Source organism: Oryzias latipes, chromosome 14 (genome assembly GCF_053564925.1).
Source record: "Oryzias latipes strain Hd-rR chromosome 14, Olatipes_Hd-rR_3.1".
In the NCBI taxonomy this organism is placed as follows: Eukaryota; Metazoa; Chordata; class Actinopteri; order Beloniformes; family Adrianichthyidae; genus Oryzias; species Oryzias latipes.
The window spans coordinates 4,033,608-4,052,813 of record NC_136250.1 but is presented as its reverse complement, the minus strand read 5'-3'; the positions used below and the strand labels follow the sequence as shown (position 1 = coordinate 4,052,813).

At 41.1% G+C, this 19,206-nt stretch overlaps 1 protein-coding gene across 2 annotated transcripts in view; it reads right to left on the bottom strand.

Moving 5' to 3' along the window:
* larp1 (La ribonucleoprotein 1, translational regulator) overlaps positions 1–15,758 on the bottom strand; it is a 48,581-nt gene extending 32,823 nt beyond the window's left edge. For both annotated transcript variants that reach the window (XM_023962691.2, XM_023962692.2), the window contains exon 1: positions 15,078–15,758. In XM_023962691.2, coding sequence (XP_023818459.1) covers positions 15,078–15,459 — 382 coding nt within the window. In that variant the 5' untranslated portion in view covers positions 15,460–15,758. The remainder of the gene's footprint in view (positions 1–15,077) is intronic.
* Between the last annotated feature and the right edge of the window lie 3,448 nt (positions 15,759–19,206).

Below are 19,206 nucleotides of genomic sequence, written 5' to 3'. Positions count from 1 at the left end.
GATGTTCACACAAAATCACACAGAATGTGGATCATAAGTGGTGTTTGCAACTAATGAGCTGAAATCTGAGACCTGAGAGACATTAGAAGAAAGAAACGCCGACAGAAAAGCCAACATATTTACACAGATTTCTTATGATTCCACACCAGGAAAAAAGGCTACGATTACAGGCTTGCTATTTTTGATACGTTTAATATTTTGTTAGTATTTTATATTTAAAAATTTCTTTTTTTTATCTAAGCCATGATGGTACTTTAAAATCAGTGAAAAGAGAAATTTTTATAAGCCAATGGTTGTTGCTTTTCAAATGGGTCATAAAAGGTTCAAAACAAACAAACATTGTTTTTTCGTTTCTTGCCAAAGTGTAGATAAGATGCTGCCAAAGTATTTATGGCAAGCAAACTCTGAAAAAAGGCTCAACGCAGCCTTGATCACACGTCAAAACCTATAAGTTTACAGCCAAACACACTTTAATCGTTAGCTGGGTTTGGCCATAACTCCTCACACTGAAATGCTTCGTCACTCTCTTTCATTTCTTTGCTTCTTTTCAGTCTTGCTCTGTTATTGTTCCATGCATCCATCCTCACAGCTCTGTTAGGCAGCTGCTGCCTGCTGTGCACTCCAGAAGGCCAGAGGTTTCCATTAACATAAACCGCAACCAAACACTTGCCAGGTCACATTAACCATAACTTACCGGCTGGCTCTGCTGCTGCAGCTCTTTTGTTCCACCTTGCAGCAATGCAACAATTCATTCAATATTTGAGATACTCAGATTACAGAAGCAGAGAACAGAACTAAAGTTGGGCAACTTTCCTTTGGTTTGTCCTGCTAGAGGCTGTCAGCTGACTGCACTTGGATGCAAATGTTTAATGTTATCCAACCTTTTTTTATCTATATCTTCAAAGCAGATATTCAAAACTGTCTCAGAATATCAACTTTTTAGGACACTTTGCATAACTGTACACTGAAATAATAGAAACAATACAGAACAATAGACACTAGAAGGCAGTTAAGAGATAAAAATGCTATATGTAATAAAATGTCATGTTTGTGTGCTCCTTTTTTCGCTTTTGATGCGTCGTTTCCATTTTAAATGCAACTGGTGGTTCTGTCCAACAAACATAAGGGCTCGTTTTTATTTTAGTTCTGGGTCTTTTCCCCACTCTCTCAACTCTCAGCAGGACAAAACTGTTCAACAAAAGCTCACAAGGGTTTGGTAAAACCGTGATTCTTTACTCCTTCCAGGGAGTCGGTGAAGGCTGGAACCAGTGTTCCCTATATGGCAGTTTATCCACCACAGTTTCACCATTTTACAGAATTTTAAGTGCAACTTTGCATTTTTTGGTTTTCCAAGCACACAGTTCTACGTCCTGATTGGTTGTAGACCATTGTCAATCACCTCTGTACAGAATGCGTTCAACTTCCAACATTCACATAAATCTTTGTTTTCGTTCTATAGTGTTGGACTCATTTGTTTTGGGAAACTTTGAACTTTGAGCCATTAAAGAGTTTAAGAAAGAAAAGTGTGGAAATGTTCATGTCTGTCTGAGGAAGTGTATTAAGTGTGTAGTAAAGGGTTTAACAGCCTTAGAACATCTGTAACCCTACGCCGTGGATTTGGTGGGTTATTTTTAGAACGTAACCCCCACGATAAACGAGGGGAACCCAGGAAAGTTGGAACAATTGTAGGAAGACTTCCACTGCTGGATCAACATCTATTCCACATAAAACGCTCTTTAATCGCAAATCAATGAGTGAATTGTAATACTGAAATTGACTTTGTAAGTCAACTGTAACCCTATCTTTGTTTTTTTTCCACATCTGGATGTTCAGTAATGGATTTAGGACCCTGAACTGGAAAAAATAACCAATAATTGGAGCGTTGAAAAACTTTAGACCAGAGCTGTAAGTCAGAACAATGGGGTTATTCCCACAGTCGACTATCAAGCTTTAATGTACAAAAAACAACCAGCGTAGTAAAAGTATCGTGCGATTCTGCTTCCATTCTTACCATTTTTGGGGGAATTAGGTCGTTTTGAATGGAAAATTAAGAATTGAAAGTCGCATATCAATACAACAATGAAAGTACGTTGGATGAGTAAAAACGCTGCTTTTACTTTGTTTCTGTGGAAATTTAGAATTCATATAAACTTCATAATTTCCTGCTTCTTAGGAGGGTTATTGTATGAAATTCCTAATTTTTAAATTTTGGGGGGCTTCATGAAATTGCCTTTTTGATCGTTTCCATTAGTAGAGCCCTGATAAATGGCTGCCCAGGACACGAAAGTCTTTATTTACAGATACAAAATAAACCAGCAGACGCACCGAACTCAAACCCCTTTTTACGATCGCTAAAAGAATTATCTATTTTCTTATCTTACTATGAAAGGCGTTTTTTTTTTCCACACCTCATGGGAGGACCAAAGAAATTCTCATGGGTGCTGCAGAAGCCACCTGCTCCCAATCCCACAGTGCATCACTGGAAAGGCCTATAAATAAACCGTGTGCCACGTTGCTCTGCGGGGATGGATCAACTCATGGAGCTGAAAAACCAACCCAATCCTCATCAGATGTGGGGACTTGTTGTTGTGATTCCCCCTCCCGCCCCCAGACCCACATGCGCTGAATTATAACCGAGGCCAGATTTAGATAATCGAGGCAAGTGCCTGTCTGTGGCTTTTCCTGTGTTCTTCTGTTAGGCGGAAACGCAGCATTCTCAGCACAAAATCTTCATAACAATGGCTTTTAAAGACAGACGCTGAAGGGTTGAAGCTATGAAAGGGGTGAATGATCCAGCATAAAACTCTTCTCTTGAACCTCTCTAATAATGTTGAATCAGAGGGAAGTCGGTTTTCTGCAGGCGGCCTGGTGGTCCTCTGTGCATGAACGCATGACGACAGCAGAGGGAAGCCTTTCTGCAACGACCAAATATGGAGGAAACGGCTGAGCGCCCGCCTGCTTCCTCACCCACACGTCAAGGACCCGGCTCAGTGTCACATGACTGCGTGGTGACATCATCTCGCAAGAGGGAAGAGCTCAGGGAGCAACCCACCCCAACAAGAGTACGCCAGGTCTATTACCAAGTCATTAACCACACATAGGTCAAATAACAAGAGGAATCTAACCTGATCTCAACTGCTACCTGATACCACCAGCAGTGATGCTGAACTGGTTAGCGCCGCACAAACCCCTGCACTGCTCTACAGTCGTCCACTCCTGAGGGCTTGTTGCATGTTCGATAAGTCACTGAGCAGGTCCTTGTGCTGACCTACGAAACATCAAGTCTATCTTTAAACTTCTTGGCTCTGATCTTCACTGGTTGCACCAGCCTAAACCACAACTATTCATGCCTGTGGGAACAATGGAACACAGCTCCCTACATAAACTTGATGACTCCCAGAAAAAAACAATAAAACATCAATCTCTTATATTTGGTTTCTCTCAGGACTACAGCTCAAAATGAACTCAACACAATCAAAATGATGGGGAACAACTGACCTCAATATTCATAAACGTTTATCATTTTACTCCTTTTCTGGTCGTTTTTTTTAATTAATTCCAGCACTTAAATGTGTATAATGATTTTAGAAAATGATTTCTCTCCTGACATGCGTGTTTTTTTCTACATTTGGTTTGTCAAAAATCAGGAAAATTGCAGAGCAAAGGAAACCGAAAAGAAAGCACCAAAACACTGCAAAAGAAGCGCAAAGAAAAGAGTAATTTATGCAAAGTTTGCAGGACAGGGAGGTCTATGAGGGGTGTTAATATAAATGCATTTTGTTTTTATATTCATTAAAGAAATGACTTGTGCATTTCAGCAAAATACTTAATTTGATTTGCTTCTTCAATAAAATACTAGTTTATTTTTTAATTTCCACTCTGAATTTAATTCTGCTGTTTTAAAATTGTTTTCACACAATTAAAAATCAGATATTGACTGGATAGTTGGGTACCAAAATTTACCGCCAAGTTGGTATCAGTGCCGATGTATACAGTAATACCAGCACTGCATAAAAATGCAGGTTTCTGTGCTTTGTTTCAGATGTGTGAGTCACTTGTAGTCTATTCAGTTTTGCTGTACAATTTTAGCCAATCATTTTTCCTTTGTGGGTGGGCTCATAATAAAGGGTCAGGCCGTGAGGGTGGGTGGAGCTTCAGTCTAAAAGCCAAAGTTAAAGTGAGCCACAGTTTATCTGTACTTCACAGTAAAAGACTAATTCAGCGACCTGATGGATCAGAGTGATGCTCTAAAACAAAGATAGTCGTCGTGGCGATGAGCGGTGAAATACGTGTTTACCTAAAACGTGAATAAAAATGGAGATGCAGCGCTGCCTGTCAGAAAGAATGAAATAAACCATCCAAGGACCATCATCTTCACCCTGTCAGGCTGCTTCCTCACACATGTTTTTGGAAAAAGTTGACGTGTGTTTTCCCATTTTGAAGCACCATTTAGGCACCAGACCCGTTTCTAAAAAGGACCAGTTCAGCACCGGGTAAAATCCAAATGGTATCCATCCCTAATTATAAAGGGAGGAAAGGTCAGATTTGTTAAATGATTCAACAAACACAAACATCTTCTCTACTCTGACAAAAACATTTAAACACAAAAAATGTAGAAAAGACAAAAGAGTTGATTGAGGAGGTTGGAGTAGAAAAAGCTAGACATCAACATGGGGAGAGACGGTGCTGAGACGTTTTTCAACAGCACAAATCCACCACGTGTTTTCCCTTTATTTATTTTTACGAACTGGTTATGAATTCAAAAGACTTTTTAATGAAAAGAATGTCATTATCTTACAGGACAGAAAAGACAATAGCATCTGTTTCAGTCACCCAAAAACCAAGAGAAAAACATCTATTTGAAAGAGCTGCAGCTATTTAAGGCTACTTTTCCAAATATACTGTTTCTCCCTCCTAGCTAAAAAAAACAGTTTAACTTGTGGGTCTCAGGAGGGAAAATACCAGACTGGCCACATTAGACAAACGGTCCCCACCCGAATCTCCACCAAGGGTCGCTCCATTATCACCAGGACCAGACACAACATCCAGACTGATAAAAAGGGCTTGAGTTACTGTAGCCATGCCAAACAGCTGATGGTGGGGGGTATTGGCAGAGAAGCTAGGGATGGAGAAAGTATCAGACATTTTTGAAATCTTGCTACCTGGCCCTTCTGTGCACATTTATCCAGACAAGTGCTGGTACCAAGCAGTACGCCACACCATCAGAGCAGAGGAGGTGGCTGTCAGAGGCTAGATGCTAGGATTATTCCAGCTTTTGCCTGGTGAATATTCCAGCAATATGTCTGCATCCCACTCATGGTTCAAACGGCAGATTCTCTGCTGGGTTTCATAAGACGCTGCCTACAAAAAACACATCCAGCTCTTAAACATGGCTGAAGGAGCAACAAGATAAAATCCACAGTCGGGGACAGATGTGAGACATGAGAGGAGTCGCTCCTGTTTCTATGAACTGCAGAAGAAACTGCTGTGAGATGGCCAAGTACCTTCAAAACGCCAAACCCTGAAGGTCCTCCGGTCTATATCCACATGAGAAAAAAACCAAACACCAAGAAAAGATTTCTTTATTGGAAAAAAAATCCACTGATGTTTGTGCAAATCCTCAGATTTTTCCCTTTCCAATAAGCTCAAATTTAAGGGCAAAAACGTTTATAAACAGAAATAAAAAATCATGTTCTTGAGTCAAATCAAAAATATATCATCATCTTGTAACTTTATTGCGCAACAAAATTTGAGCAACAAAAAATGGCCACTTATTTTCCTCAAACACAAAGGATGAAAACATAAGAAAATGTAAATCATTTCCAATGATTATTAAAAACAACATTTAATGAACTTGTCAGTACGGCCAGGTTTAAACTAAATTACACAACCAGTTTCAACTCTCCTTATTTAAAAAATATATAATACTTTAAAGTAAAGAATTAAATATTTTCATAAAATGTGCTCAATTTAGAGGAGCAAAAATGTATTTGTCACCAATTCTGCAAGTTGTTTGGTCAGTAATGTCATCCTAGATACACTCCAGCTGTTAGAGACACAATGTAAAAAAGAATCCAGGAAATCACACTTATTTTAAAGAATATATATTTATGATGGAGCAGAAAATAAGGATTTAGCTCCTAAAAAAGCAAAAAATTCTGTCCCTCACAAACCCTTTGGTACATCTTCCAGAAGCTCTTCTACCCCGCCCCCCTACCACCACCATTACGTAGATAAATTCATTAAAAATAATCAATTTAAAATTTGACTAAAAAATGACTATTTAATTAAGTCAAATTAAACGTTCGGATCACCTGTTGAATGCTAGAAGAGTTCACAAAAACAAAAACCTTTTACTGGTTGTGATATTTTGAACAGCAACAGTTTAGTTTTTTTCTGAATTTCACCAAACATACCTTTTCATTATGAGTTCAAACAAACTATGTGGGAACTTTCAGACTAGACTGACATGATGATGGATTCAAACTGAACTGTCTAAGGTCTTCAGTCCAGTTCTTATCTGTGTTCTCCTAGAACGTTAAGGTCATCTATTAAAGGAGGGGTCAATCATTTTGAATAAACCTAACCAACAACCTGGTTCTCAGTCTTTCGAACAATTAGTAACAATTGTTTATCACAGAGTAGCGTATCTCTACTTAGAGATGATCTTTGTTTTGGTGAAGCCAACACTTCTAATGATGTGGATCACAGGAAATGAAAACATCCTGATCTCCATGTCTGCTATGGAAAATCTACTCGCTCACAAGAAGTGATTTCACTGTAACAAAGTAAATCTTTACATTAAATTGGTATGGTGATACAAATACAGCTAGATTGCAATCTTAAAATTGTAGGTACTGAACAAAAACTACTTATTTACAGTTCTGTGAGTAAAATTTAGTTTTATAATTTCGACCTCTGCAGTTTTTTGAAAACCCTGGTGAGCAATCAACCCTCCCATTGAAGGAATGGTACAGTCCAAGTATACCTTTATCCCTTTAATACTGCCGATGGCGCTGGCGAGACCTAAATGACACATTCTTTGACATACCATAATTTCTCCACCGTTTATGCGATCAAAATGAATCAACCGTTTTTGATGTGGAGAAATCCGGCTTTGCGCCAATATGCAACACTTTACGTTAGTGTGTCTGTACTAATCTGATATGAAAAGCAGTTTTTCGCTGCATCAGAATTAGCTGATCACGTAGATCACGTAAACAATCCAAGAGTTACGGACGGTCAAAGAGCGTGTGCTATTTTGGTGTTGCCTGCAACATTTCTGGTGTTGGAGGGTTGAACCATACCAAGAAAACAAAGTGTAAATATATGGATTAAGACATCACCATTAACCACAGCTTCAAATTCATCTATAGATTTGATTATCCTCCCACTGTCGATTTTTCAATGTGTGAAACTTAGGCCATTGAAGCAGACTGAATGGCCAAAGGTCAGCTGGCATGGTTTGTTCCGAAGAATTTTCAGAACAATCAGCTAAAAAAAAAATCAATAACGATTTTTTATGTTTTTTTTTTACCATGTTTGCTGGTTATTGCCTGACCTGATGGGCACATGGGTGTCCCAGAGGAGTTTTATTAGAGGAATTAAATTAAAACTTAACTGTTTAACCGAAGAGTTAAATAAACAACTAAGTCTGTAGACAAACAGCATCTTTGTGGAGCAACTATCAGGTCTTCCTGGAGTCAGTGGGGTTGCAGACTTGGATTTTGTGAAGTTCAGGACCTGGATCCATCTATCCTGGTATCTTCCTGCACACCACGTTTGATCTGATTCGCCAACTCTTCATCAGGCTTTACACCACCTGCGAGCCATATATGGCTCTTTTGATGGCCACATCTGGCTCGCAGACAAATCTTTAATTATAAAAAAATGTTTCATTAGACCAGTCCTTCTCTGGCGCGATGCGATGCCAGGGGGGGCGCACAGTAGTAGAGGTGCTTGGAGAAAAAAGATCTGCGCCACTATCAGTTTCCTATTATCTGTTATTTCACAGAGTTGGCACCAGCCTAAAACCTGTGCACTGCCGTCCCTGCAGATGCTCCCGTCTCTGACAAGGAGCTGCAAATGTATATGAAGGAAAAGGGGAGGGGTAGTGGGCTCAGGCAGCAAGGCGCACTGATAAGAACACGCTGCCCGTCACATACCACACACTGCAGTGAGTATTGCTGTACTGACGTCTGCATGTGAGCAGTCTTTCTCACATCTAAAAGAAAATTCAGACCAACCTACGATCACGATTAACGGGTGGAAGTCTCAACCCCCGCATGAAGCTTAAACTCACCACGCATCAACCAGACAAGATCATCAGCAAAACCACCATGCAGCACCAGAAGTCACATTAATGCTATGAAATACTCATTTATTAGCAACAGCATAATGTTGCTAATAAATGAGGCACAGAGACTTAATCTATTTTAAGGTTCTTTATTCTGGTTACTGTAGGCCGTAACCAATGGCGTACAACTTATTAGGGGTGTGCCAAAATATCGATATGGCGATATATCGCGATATTTAGTCCCGCAATAGATTCTCGAGACGTCTTTGTCAAGTATTGCCCTTTTATTTACGTTTAAAGACCCTGTAAAACGTTATATTAACCATCCTTTGGTAAGACAATTCTTCGGAAAGTCCATAGGGGGTGTTCGTTGCGAGATTGGCTGTTGCGGGCGGACGAAGAAAAACACACATTCAAACAAAGATGGCGGGGGGAAAAACAATGAGAAGCGAAGACAGAGCACCGGCAATAAATAAACGGAAAACAAAACAGGAGGTGGAGAACGAGGGATTTCGGTTTTTATTGAATGCATTAGAGCCACGCTTTGACATTCCCTCTCGGAAATACTGAAAAAAGGATCCCTGCGCTGTGCAGCCAGACCAGAGCTATGGTTGAGATGGAAACGGAAAAAAGAGTGGCATCCCTGCCCATAGACCCCCCCTTCTCCTATAAGCAGCGGTGGACGAGTGGCGTCTGCTTAAAGTCTATGTATCTCCAGAAAAACATGAACATTTAGACATACATCACATGCAGCTTTTCCCCAATCGTGTTTTTCACAAAGATGTTTACTTTTGGATGCACTTTAAGTTCTTCGTGTATTTTATCCCTGGTCATTTATTTTGAAAGCAGTTTATGTCTTAAATAACTTAAAGGAAAGTTCCTAGCTACTTGATTTTATTTTTCTGTGGGAATATATTTTTGTTTACACCACATTTGCACTAAATGGTGTCATTTATTTTTAACAGAGACAATATAATTTGTTCACAGAATTAATATCTGATTTACAGCCGTATTTTTTAAATTAAGCAATGGCTATGGTTTTGTTTTTCAAAAGTTAATAACAATGTGCCTGGCAGCTATTTGACTTATTCATTTTTTATCCTGTTTACAGCAATTTTGTACAAAATAATGGCTGCTGTTCATGTTCACTGTTGTTTAAACCAAATTTTACAGATATTTCCAAATGAAAATTGTCATTGTTTGTCAAAGAGAGAGTATTACTGATTTCAGCAATGTTACACAAAAGTATGTTATTCATTACACCAAATAGGACACCAGTTGTTTATTATCATTGTGTTTAAAAAATAAATGGGGAAATATTTTCCAAAAAAACAGTTTTTCAAGTTCTTCTTTCTTAAAGTTTGATATATCGTGAGTTGTTAGAGACGAGATATATCGATTATCACAATATCGCCATATCGTGATAGTATCGCCATCGTGAGCAATGTATCGCAAATCGTATCGTAAGGTACCCAGTGATTCCCAGCCCTACAACTTATCCAGCAACTCCTGAATCTCTCCCACCGACAGAACTCCCCCAACTTTTATTCCCTTCCCCCTCACCAGCCCTCCTATTCCCTTATTGGGCCCACAGCTGAACCCCATTGGTCCAAACTCCCCAACGACAGGCTGAGCGACAGAACTGAGGGCCAACCAGCATCTCTGCTTGATGCGTTCAATGAACTCTGGAACTTAGAACGCAACCCAACAGCCACCCAGTCTAACTCAGTCCTCTACAATTACAATGTTATTGAAAAGAATCCACAGACTAATTGTAGTTTAAAAGTGCTGAAATTACATAAAATGCACACATTCACTTGTATTTTTAGTTTTTAACATTGTCTGGCTCTCACAAAATTACATTGAAAAACATGTGGCGTTTATGGCTCTCTCAGCCAAAAAGGTTCCCGACCCCTGCTATACACAAAAGGTCACTTCCATTAAGTGGGAACAGGAAAAACAGTCAGGTTGGCGCCACCAGATGACCACGACCATTGATCTCCAACTTAATTTACGTCTATCAGAAATGTTGCACAAAAAAGTTGCTAAAAGAGTTGTAAGACTTTTGACAAATGTAAACAGGATTTAATGAACGAATGCCCAACAAAGCGACGCCTTTACCAGGATTACCGACAGCTCATCTCAACTGTTGAAGACAATTCTACCATGAAGAACGTTCAAATCCCTTAAAAGGTCCAATTCTGCAGCCACACACACTATCGGGAGGAGGTACAAACAGTCTCTTCAGCAGCAGTGCCTCTAAAACTAAGTTAAAAGCATCAAATGAGCCAATATTACTGAAACTGATTGACCATTTGTTTGGGGTCTACACATTTTTGCCTGTGCATCAGAAGGTGCTGTAGCAACTCAACCAAAGCAGCTGCTTTCTGCTTAGAATTCCCTTCAGGCAGCGGTAACACAGTTAACTCTGTCACATCTTTGTGAGCTGCTAAAGCATTTCATTTCCCTCAAAGAAACCCTGAAAGCCGGCATCTAAACACCGTTTACACCGACCTGATCACCAACAATCCACAAAATATTAAACCAGAAGCAAAAGAAGAGCCGGCTGAATTTCAGAGGTTTATCTCAGACCAGCTTTAGTAGTGCTGGTGTGAAATGAGATAGTGGTACAGTGGTCGGACAAACACCAGGCATCAGGAACAGGAGCTGGAACCCCGACAATAGCAGTTCATGAAGTTGTAAGTCATCTATACCTCCTCAGACAGTTTCTGCAAGCGCCAAGAACAGACGTCTGGACATCTCATCTGACATGTAGTTACACATTAAGAGTTTAAGCAATCGGCATGTACACCCCCTCACTCAAACTTACTGGAAAAAAGGCTTATCACTGTTTGCTAAAGCTTGATCAGAAAGAAACACCAAACCCAGTGAACTAACAGCTAAAAATCCCTTCAGTTTACATTTCAAAGTAAAAGAAATTAAGCTTAAACATTTCAGACGCAAGCCCTTAAAGCTTCAGATTCCAAAAACAACTGATATATGTTCCTTATATATGGTTCTGTTGAAGAGGAAAAACCTGCTTCACTGTTACTGTTATTTACCCTGAAAGGTCCTGCCTCGTCACCGAACACACAGACTGACCTATCTAGTTGCTTTTTTTCCTAAATAAAACCTCTTTCAGACTCTGATAAACATTTTTACTAAGTTCTTCTGCAACAAAAACAACTGCAGTCTAGTCCAGAACCTGTCCAAAACGCTGTGGTTTCCAACCACTGCACCAAAACATTTTCATTAACATTTTATTATTTATGACAGGAAAAACATGAGTTAAGATGCATAAAACATGCATTTATAAATGAAATAAAACAGAAATCTCTGACCCAGAAATGTTTGTAAACAGAAAGTAGACCTTTGATTATAGCCTAAATTATTTGTCCAGATCTTCCAAAATTGTGTCTATTCTGACTACAACAAAACCTGTCATTTGATCCGGACTCTGAGGTCATAGAAAGTAGGGGTGCAACGGATCACGGATGATCTGTGATCCATACGGATCACTAGACACGGTTTACCGCGAATCCCCCTTGTGCGCACCTCGCACGTGCATCATTCAAATCAATTGTCCGTTCACATTAAACGCAATTCGTGCATCAAACTCGTGTACACCGTCTTTGTTTTAACAAGCTTCAAATCTATGTTTTGAAGCTTTAAAAAAATAATAACCGTAGATTTTTTTCTCCCATTTTACTGATATGAAAAATTATCTTAACAGGGACTCTAAACCCTTGACACGATCCAAACATTGAGTCTGGTGATCTGCTCCACCCTTAATAGAAAGTCTTCAATACATGACAAACCAAACCAAAAGGGCGCCGTCAAAACTTCAATGCCAGCAGAACCTGACCATGTGGAGTAAGGCTGCCCAAAGCTGATCCCGGAGCTCTACCCCCTGACTGCGTCACAGCTGCCATACACTATGCTCTGCTGTTCAGGCGTCTCCTCATTCTGACTGAACACATCTGATCCAGGTAATCAGCGGCCGGACGTGCACGGAGACAACAGAGAGGGTGGAAGATCTTAAGGACCAGGGTTGGGCGGTCCTGATATGGAAGACGGTTGTTTGGCAAATACTCCAGAAAACTGGAAAAACGTCGATGATTGCTGCACCAACAGAGCAACGTCTTTGGGTGGAGACAGCATGAAAGGGGTGGACCCCTCCCTCGTAGGAAAAATGAGACCTGATGCATTAGTGGATGCAGTTTTAATGCAGAGATCAGATTCTGCAACCACAGATCATCCTGGACCTCCACAGTCCAGAAAATAAATGAACTGAACATCCTCAGAGATGGCAATGTTTGCCTCGGAGTGAAGATTTGTTAGAGACCAGCTCCAGAATCTGAATGTGAAGATGATGGGATGGCCCGCCGGTGGTCCGGATCACAACAACACTGAACACCTGTTTGGATGTGCTGTTTGTGTCAGAACGACCACCACCAACGCACCGCCAAACTACAGAAAAGACGGGGACAATCCCACACTGCTGACACTACAGCTTGTTGAATAGAACCCTTTAACAGTTTCTTCAAATGTCAATCATTCATTTCACCAACCAGGAGTCAATGGCGGAACGGAGCGGAGATTTGGCAACTGTTTTGGGCCAAATCCTTACAAGTGAGAACAAATAGCTTTTTAAAGACCAGCTGATGGGGGAAGACAATGGGTTTGGGTGTTTTTAACATCTTCTTGTGGCATTTGTTGGCCGATTGTTTGCTGATGGAGAACATATATTAAGAAAAATATGTTTTATATTGCATTTCTGGGTATTTATTGGAATTGGTGTGAATCAGGAGCTGATTAAAAAAAAATTCTGTTCAAAAAAGCTCATAGTTGTGATGTAGAAACTACAATCGTCGGGCCACAAGCTCCGTGCTCCGCTCCATTCTCCACACTCATCCCAGATCCAGGTACGTCGTCCACCTGTGATGTTAGGTTGGGGTTATGAGGGGCAGTAAGCTAGTGGGAGAGTGAGTAAACTAGATAGATAATGGGAAGAGGAGGCAGGCTCCACGCAAACACAACTGAGAGGTGAGTTTAAATCCTGCTGCGCTGAAGAAACTATGTACTACAAAACAATACAGGATTTTTTATTAAGGCTAAAAAAAAAAGGAATAATCATACTTAAAAGACCACTGGAAAGCGCTTTTAAAAAAGATCAAAAGATGATCAGACTGGGTATTTAGAGATTTTTCAACAAGAAGCATCATTACTCCAAGAAAATTGAAACACAATGCCATAAACTTTTTCTAAAATATACGTTTTCACACTACATTTGTAAAAGCAGAAGTGGTGTTTGTTTGATGGAAGCAAAGACTCAAAAACAGACAAAACTTGATTTAAATAACTTTGGTCTGTGAATGCAGCACACAACAGGCCTGTTACTGTGGCTGCTGCAGCCAAGGACCCTGCTGGGTTCCACCACTGAATGTGACAGCTTCTGGAGCCATTTCAACCCAATCCTGAGCCCAAACTGAAGTCTAAAGTCTGGAAAAGCCCGTTCTTTATCACTGCCAGAAGTCCAGCTGGCACAAAGATGGTAGTCCAGACAACTGACAGCTCAGTTACAAACAAAAAGACCTCTTTTAGATCAAGACAGCATCTAAGCAAACACGTTGGGGGTTAAACACGTGCAGCCATCTGTACATAAAAGGGAACATCATTTTCGTTTCATTAAAAAAATTCCGAGTTCAGTAGGATGACCTGCCACAGCGTGCTAGCTTACATGCTAATGTTAGCTAGCAAGGTGAACACACGACTAGCGACAGAATTTGCTTTGACAACAAACGCCACACATGACAACCAGCTGGATGACCGAGAAACACCCACACAGACCACGCTGGGCCACGGCACTCAGAAACCGGTGGGGACCGGCGGCTCGCCAGTGGCCAGCTAGCTAGCTTAGCTAGCCGCAGCCATGCCTCTCTCTCGGGGAACACGTGGAGTGAACACGTGATGTCTCATAACAAATCTGCTCATTTTTAGCGATTAAACGAGCAGATGTTTCGTGTTAGGTCGCGATTTGAAGTCATGCCAGAAGTAGTGGGAAGCTGGCGTGTTGTTAAGACTGCAAAACAACGTGGTCGCATTTAAGCTAAACTAGCTAAAGGGCTTCGCGTCTGACTAGGCCAAAGGGGACTGTCTGCTTTGTTAGCTGGTTCAGCTGCTAACCAGGCTGCCAGGGTCGAACTTTTTTCTTTTTTTTAACGAACTGATGCAATGTGTGACATGGGCGGGTGTCTCTTCGTGTCTGACGTGGCTGTAAGCAGCATCTTTGAGCTAAAAAGGCCCACCTGAAAGTGGAACTTGGGTAAACAGCATTAAACTAGCGGTTTAAATATTTGGTAAGCAGAGAGAGGGAGTGTGACTGTGAGCAGCAGGAGTCTAGAGGTGATGAAGCAACTTCAGCTGCAGCCTGATCAAACTCCAGATAAAAACCCTGACTTTGGAAGTAAAAAAAGAGAGGGGGGAGGAACGTTTGCACCAAACATGGAGCATCCAATGGCCTGAGGGACATATAAAAGATTGACTTTAGCCCAGAAAATCAGCAGCATTTACAAATGAGGTGGGACCAGATAATCACTCCAAAATAGTTTAACAGTTCAAAATAAAGATATTTGAATTTGAATGTTTAAAAGTTCGGGGTTTTTTTTGTTGACTTAAAAAGCCCCGCAGATCGTCAGGGTGTGACCACACCTGAGCACACACGCACACACACACACGCAACTCTGACAGCCGCCTGATCCGCATGGAGGGGGGTACGTACCGAGCGCTGCCTGTCCGTTCACGCTGACCACCGTCACCGCCGTCACTTTCCGGGTCCACGGGTTCACCTTGGGCGGGGGAGCCTCCGTGAACTCCTTCTTGTCGCTTTCTTTGCCCCCTTCGTCGCTCGTTTGCTCGTCGCTGTCACCGCCGCCTTTGCTCTGCTCTACCGCCTGTTTGGAGGTCTGCTCCCCCGCGCCGCCGCCGCCGGTGGTGGTGGTTCCTCCCTGCCCAGGGCTGCAGTCGGTGACAGCCGCCTGCCGCTTCGTCCCGTCGCACCGGCCGCCCTCCTTCTTCTCCGGCTCACTGCGAATCACTTTACCGTGCCCCTCGGCTTTGGCAAGCGGGTTGCCGGGCAGGAGAGTCTCCACCTGAGTGGCCATTTCCCACCACCGTCTTTCTTCCCCCCTTCAGGATTACAAGTCCTCCCCCCGCCGGCCCTAATGTGGCTTCAATTCAGGGAAAAATGTCGAGCTGAACCGCGGAGTCTACCGCTCCTCTGTGGCTCCCAGACCGCAGGAGCTCGAGCCTAAGCCGCGGAAGAGTCGGCACCGAGTTAAAACATATAAAAACACAGAAACAACCGCTCAGGATTAAACCTTATCTTCAGCACTAGCAGCAATATGGATGATCCCCCACCACGCGATAGAGTGGCGCGCGCACGTACGTTTGAAGGGGGAGTAGCCACGCAAGCGCGGGGACGCGCATTGGCGGTCAGAACGTGATGGTGCCTTCAGGTGTTGCTCGTTTTTCATACCACCGATAAGAAAAATCCTTTTTTAGGTTTTTAAATTGTGTGTTTTTTATCATAAGAGTTTTTATTTATTTTTAAACCCACCAATTCCACCAAGAATAACACTGAAAACAAATGACAAAAGTAACAGACCAGTCATACATAAATAAACAAACAAACAAATAATTAACAATCCTGCTGGGGGCTTTGACTATATTACCCTAACCCAATTAATCAAGCCTTCACCAAATCCGGTGTAGCATTTTTTTTATATTTGAAGAAATGTTATGAGAAAATAATAAGCTTAAACTTGCTTTTCTGCGTATTTCTTCATTATAATTTGTGGAAAATCAGGAGCAGACAAAGAATGCAGTTGGGAAAAGCTTGTAGCTGTGACATAGTTGCTACAATCTGCAGGCCACAAGCTCCCTGCTCCGCTTCATTCCGATGCATCTACTTGCAGACAATTAGATCCATGTACGTCTTTGTTTTCCTCATCTGGGCTGGGATCTGAATCACAGCTGGATATGTCTGATATTGCTGTCCTTTTTTTGTTGCATCTGTAAGGTTAGGTTGGGGTTGTGAGGGGTGTAAGATAGCAGGAGAGAGTAAACAAAGGGATGATGGGAAGTGTTGGCAGGCTTACCAACACCAACAATCCTGCCCATAATTTAGAGGTAAATTTCAAATGAACTCCTGCTACTCTGCAGAACCTTTGTCCTAGAAAACCACTCAGATATTTTGATTTGGACTAAAAAAATTCCATAATCATAGTTAAAAGACTACTGGGAACAACAGACCAAAAGATGACTGGAGAGGGACTTCAAAGGATTAAGGTAAATGTTATGTGTTATATTTTTAATTTATTGTTGCGAACAGTTTCTTAAAGTGAGTGGTTGTATATTTTCTGTACAAAAACTAAGTCAATAAATGAAGTAAACAATTTGATAAAAATCTAGTGTTTAAAATAAAGTTCTAAATAGAGAAAATGCCTGTCAGTAAATAATTTGTGAAAATCTTTGAGAGAAAAAAACAATTGAAAACTTTTCATCATGTTGAACCACAAAAATATATTTCTGATAATTCAAAAAAAACAATGTTCAAATCTAAGTTTAAAATATGTGTTGTGTATCATAATCTTTTCATAGTTTTATGAAAGAAGACATTTTTTGTTTTAGATGAATTTACATACAAAAAGTGTTGTGATCACAATATTCTGTACTTGTTCACACACAAAATTGACTATTCCAAGAGGAATACAATTAAAATGTGAGAAAATACTGTGTGAGAGTTTTTTTATTCACTTTCTTTCATCGTCGCAACTGAGAACCTGAAACTTGTTTCTGCCCGGCGTCTAAAATTCCCGATTCCATTAAATGTACCACTTAGACCCCCCCACTTCTAAGTTGACGCGCATGTTTCGGTGAAATACAGTCTGACAAACTACAGTAACAGTCGTTGCTCACAATTTCCTTCAGTTTGTGATTTAAAATAAAAAAGAAACTCCGCTGAGAAGAGGGACTCAACCTTTCTGCACGTGTCCAAGAAAAAGGAGCACGTGCGTACTCACGCGCCTGTTCCAGATTGTGAGAAAAAAAACCTACACCCACCTTTTCTGTGTGTGTTTTTTTATATGAACCCTGTGCCTGTGCTGGGGAAGTCCTTCATTTTACTTTCTCTGCTTTCAGACACGTTTGGTTTCTTCCTTTCCACCCATTTATGTATACATGAAGTGTGGTAAATGCAAGTCCTGAAGGACGCTGTCAGCCAGGAACACGTGGTTTCTCTTGGTGTGTTGGAAATGCTATAGATTATGTGAAAGGTTTAGCACTTGTTGTGCGCGAATGACAGGATGTGAACAGGCGTGCAGCAGGAATGTGTTGCAGGAGAATAACTTTAAAACTGAATGAGATCTAAAAGCTTCAAAGTGTCACTAAGATGTTCCTTTAAAGAACACTTTCACCAGATTTTCCTTTCAAAAATACTAAAAAAAATCTTCCAAAATGTCCCCCACTAACAGGGAACTTGCAGTTTATTGAGTAGCACAGTTTACATCCAATAATAAAAGTGAAATCATTGGCTGCATTTCAAAGCATAAGGAAACCCTCGAGTCTCTGCGAGAAAGAACAAATGTCTTCTCTCACCGCGGAGAGTTAGACAAGACAGGACCGGCCTCCTGTGTCTGATTGCAGCAACGCCTCTGGCTGCTTCAGTCACATGACACTCAGTAAGTTGGTGCAACAATTGCATCTTATATTCCAGCCGATGCAGAAATGACTCCAGTGTGTTAAACTTTAGAACGTTAAACCAGAACCTCAAAATGATTCAATTTATGCAAGACTTTTCCATTAAGCTGGAATACCTGACTAGACGTTTTCATCAATTTGCCCCACTGCTTGGCAGAAGTTTGTTTATTCCCGGTGCTTGCTAAACTCTCCATGACATCACGGCTCAACACAGCAGAAGCAGTTCCAACATTCAGGAGTCAGCAGGCCTCTGAACAATCACTCCACACATGGGAAAGGGTCTCTATATCACTTATCGTCCTCAGCAGTCATTCACACGTTTACTCATGTGAAATTTGGTTCCCACATGACTGCTGACTAACTCACACGTAACCTCCTGCAACTCCCCCTATCCAAGTTATTAAATACTTTGCATTTTTCCACTAAACCAGTCAGTCTGCTCACACAAGGACCGCTTTTAATATGAAACGAACCCAAAAAAGGGTTGCTCAGTTATGCACAAATGGACCAAAATGCCGCTTTGGGGTTGTTTTTTTGTGAGTATTGAACATTATAACAAAGTTAGAGCTCAAAAATGTGATCTTGCATGGTGTAGGCCCTTTAAAGGCCATTAGACTCAGTCTGGATGTTGTTCCGGACATCCGGTTCATTACAAAATTTAATCTGAGCTAGGAAATATGACAATAAATTCAACTCTGTCAAAAATGAAACAGATCTACTGCAAATTTGTTCAGAATGTAACCAAATGAACAATGATAAACCTATTTGTTGCTATCTTTAGTGGTTATAGAAATGTCATTAATGTATGTAGTGTGTGTGCTTGAAGTGGAAGCCTTTTAACTGCAGAAGTGTGGCTTTGATGTGGAGATTTGCTGCTTGACTCAAGTTTTGTTTTCCACAAAGCTACGAGAGTTTGCCGTTTTTCTGAATGAAACTCCTCCTTATCCCGAGAAGTGGACAAACACGTCTGAATGTCTGATGGCTGAGGTGTTATCGTTGGCTTTTTGTTAAGCTGCGGCACCGTCACACACCCTCTGACCGCTAAATCTCTTGACACACATACCCCAAAGTGTGTGCGTTCACAATCACAGTCCCCTGTAGGTGAGGACATGATTACAGAGACACACGCCCTGCTGAGGCCCCACACTGTA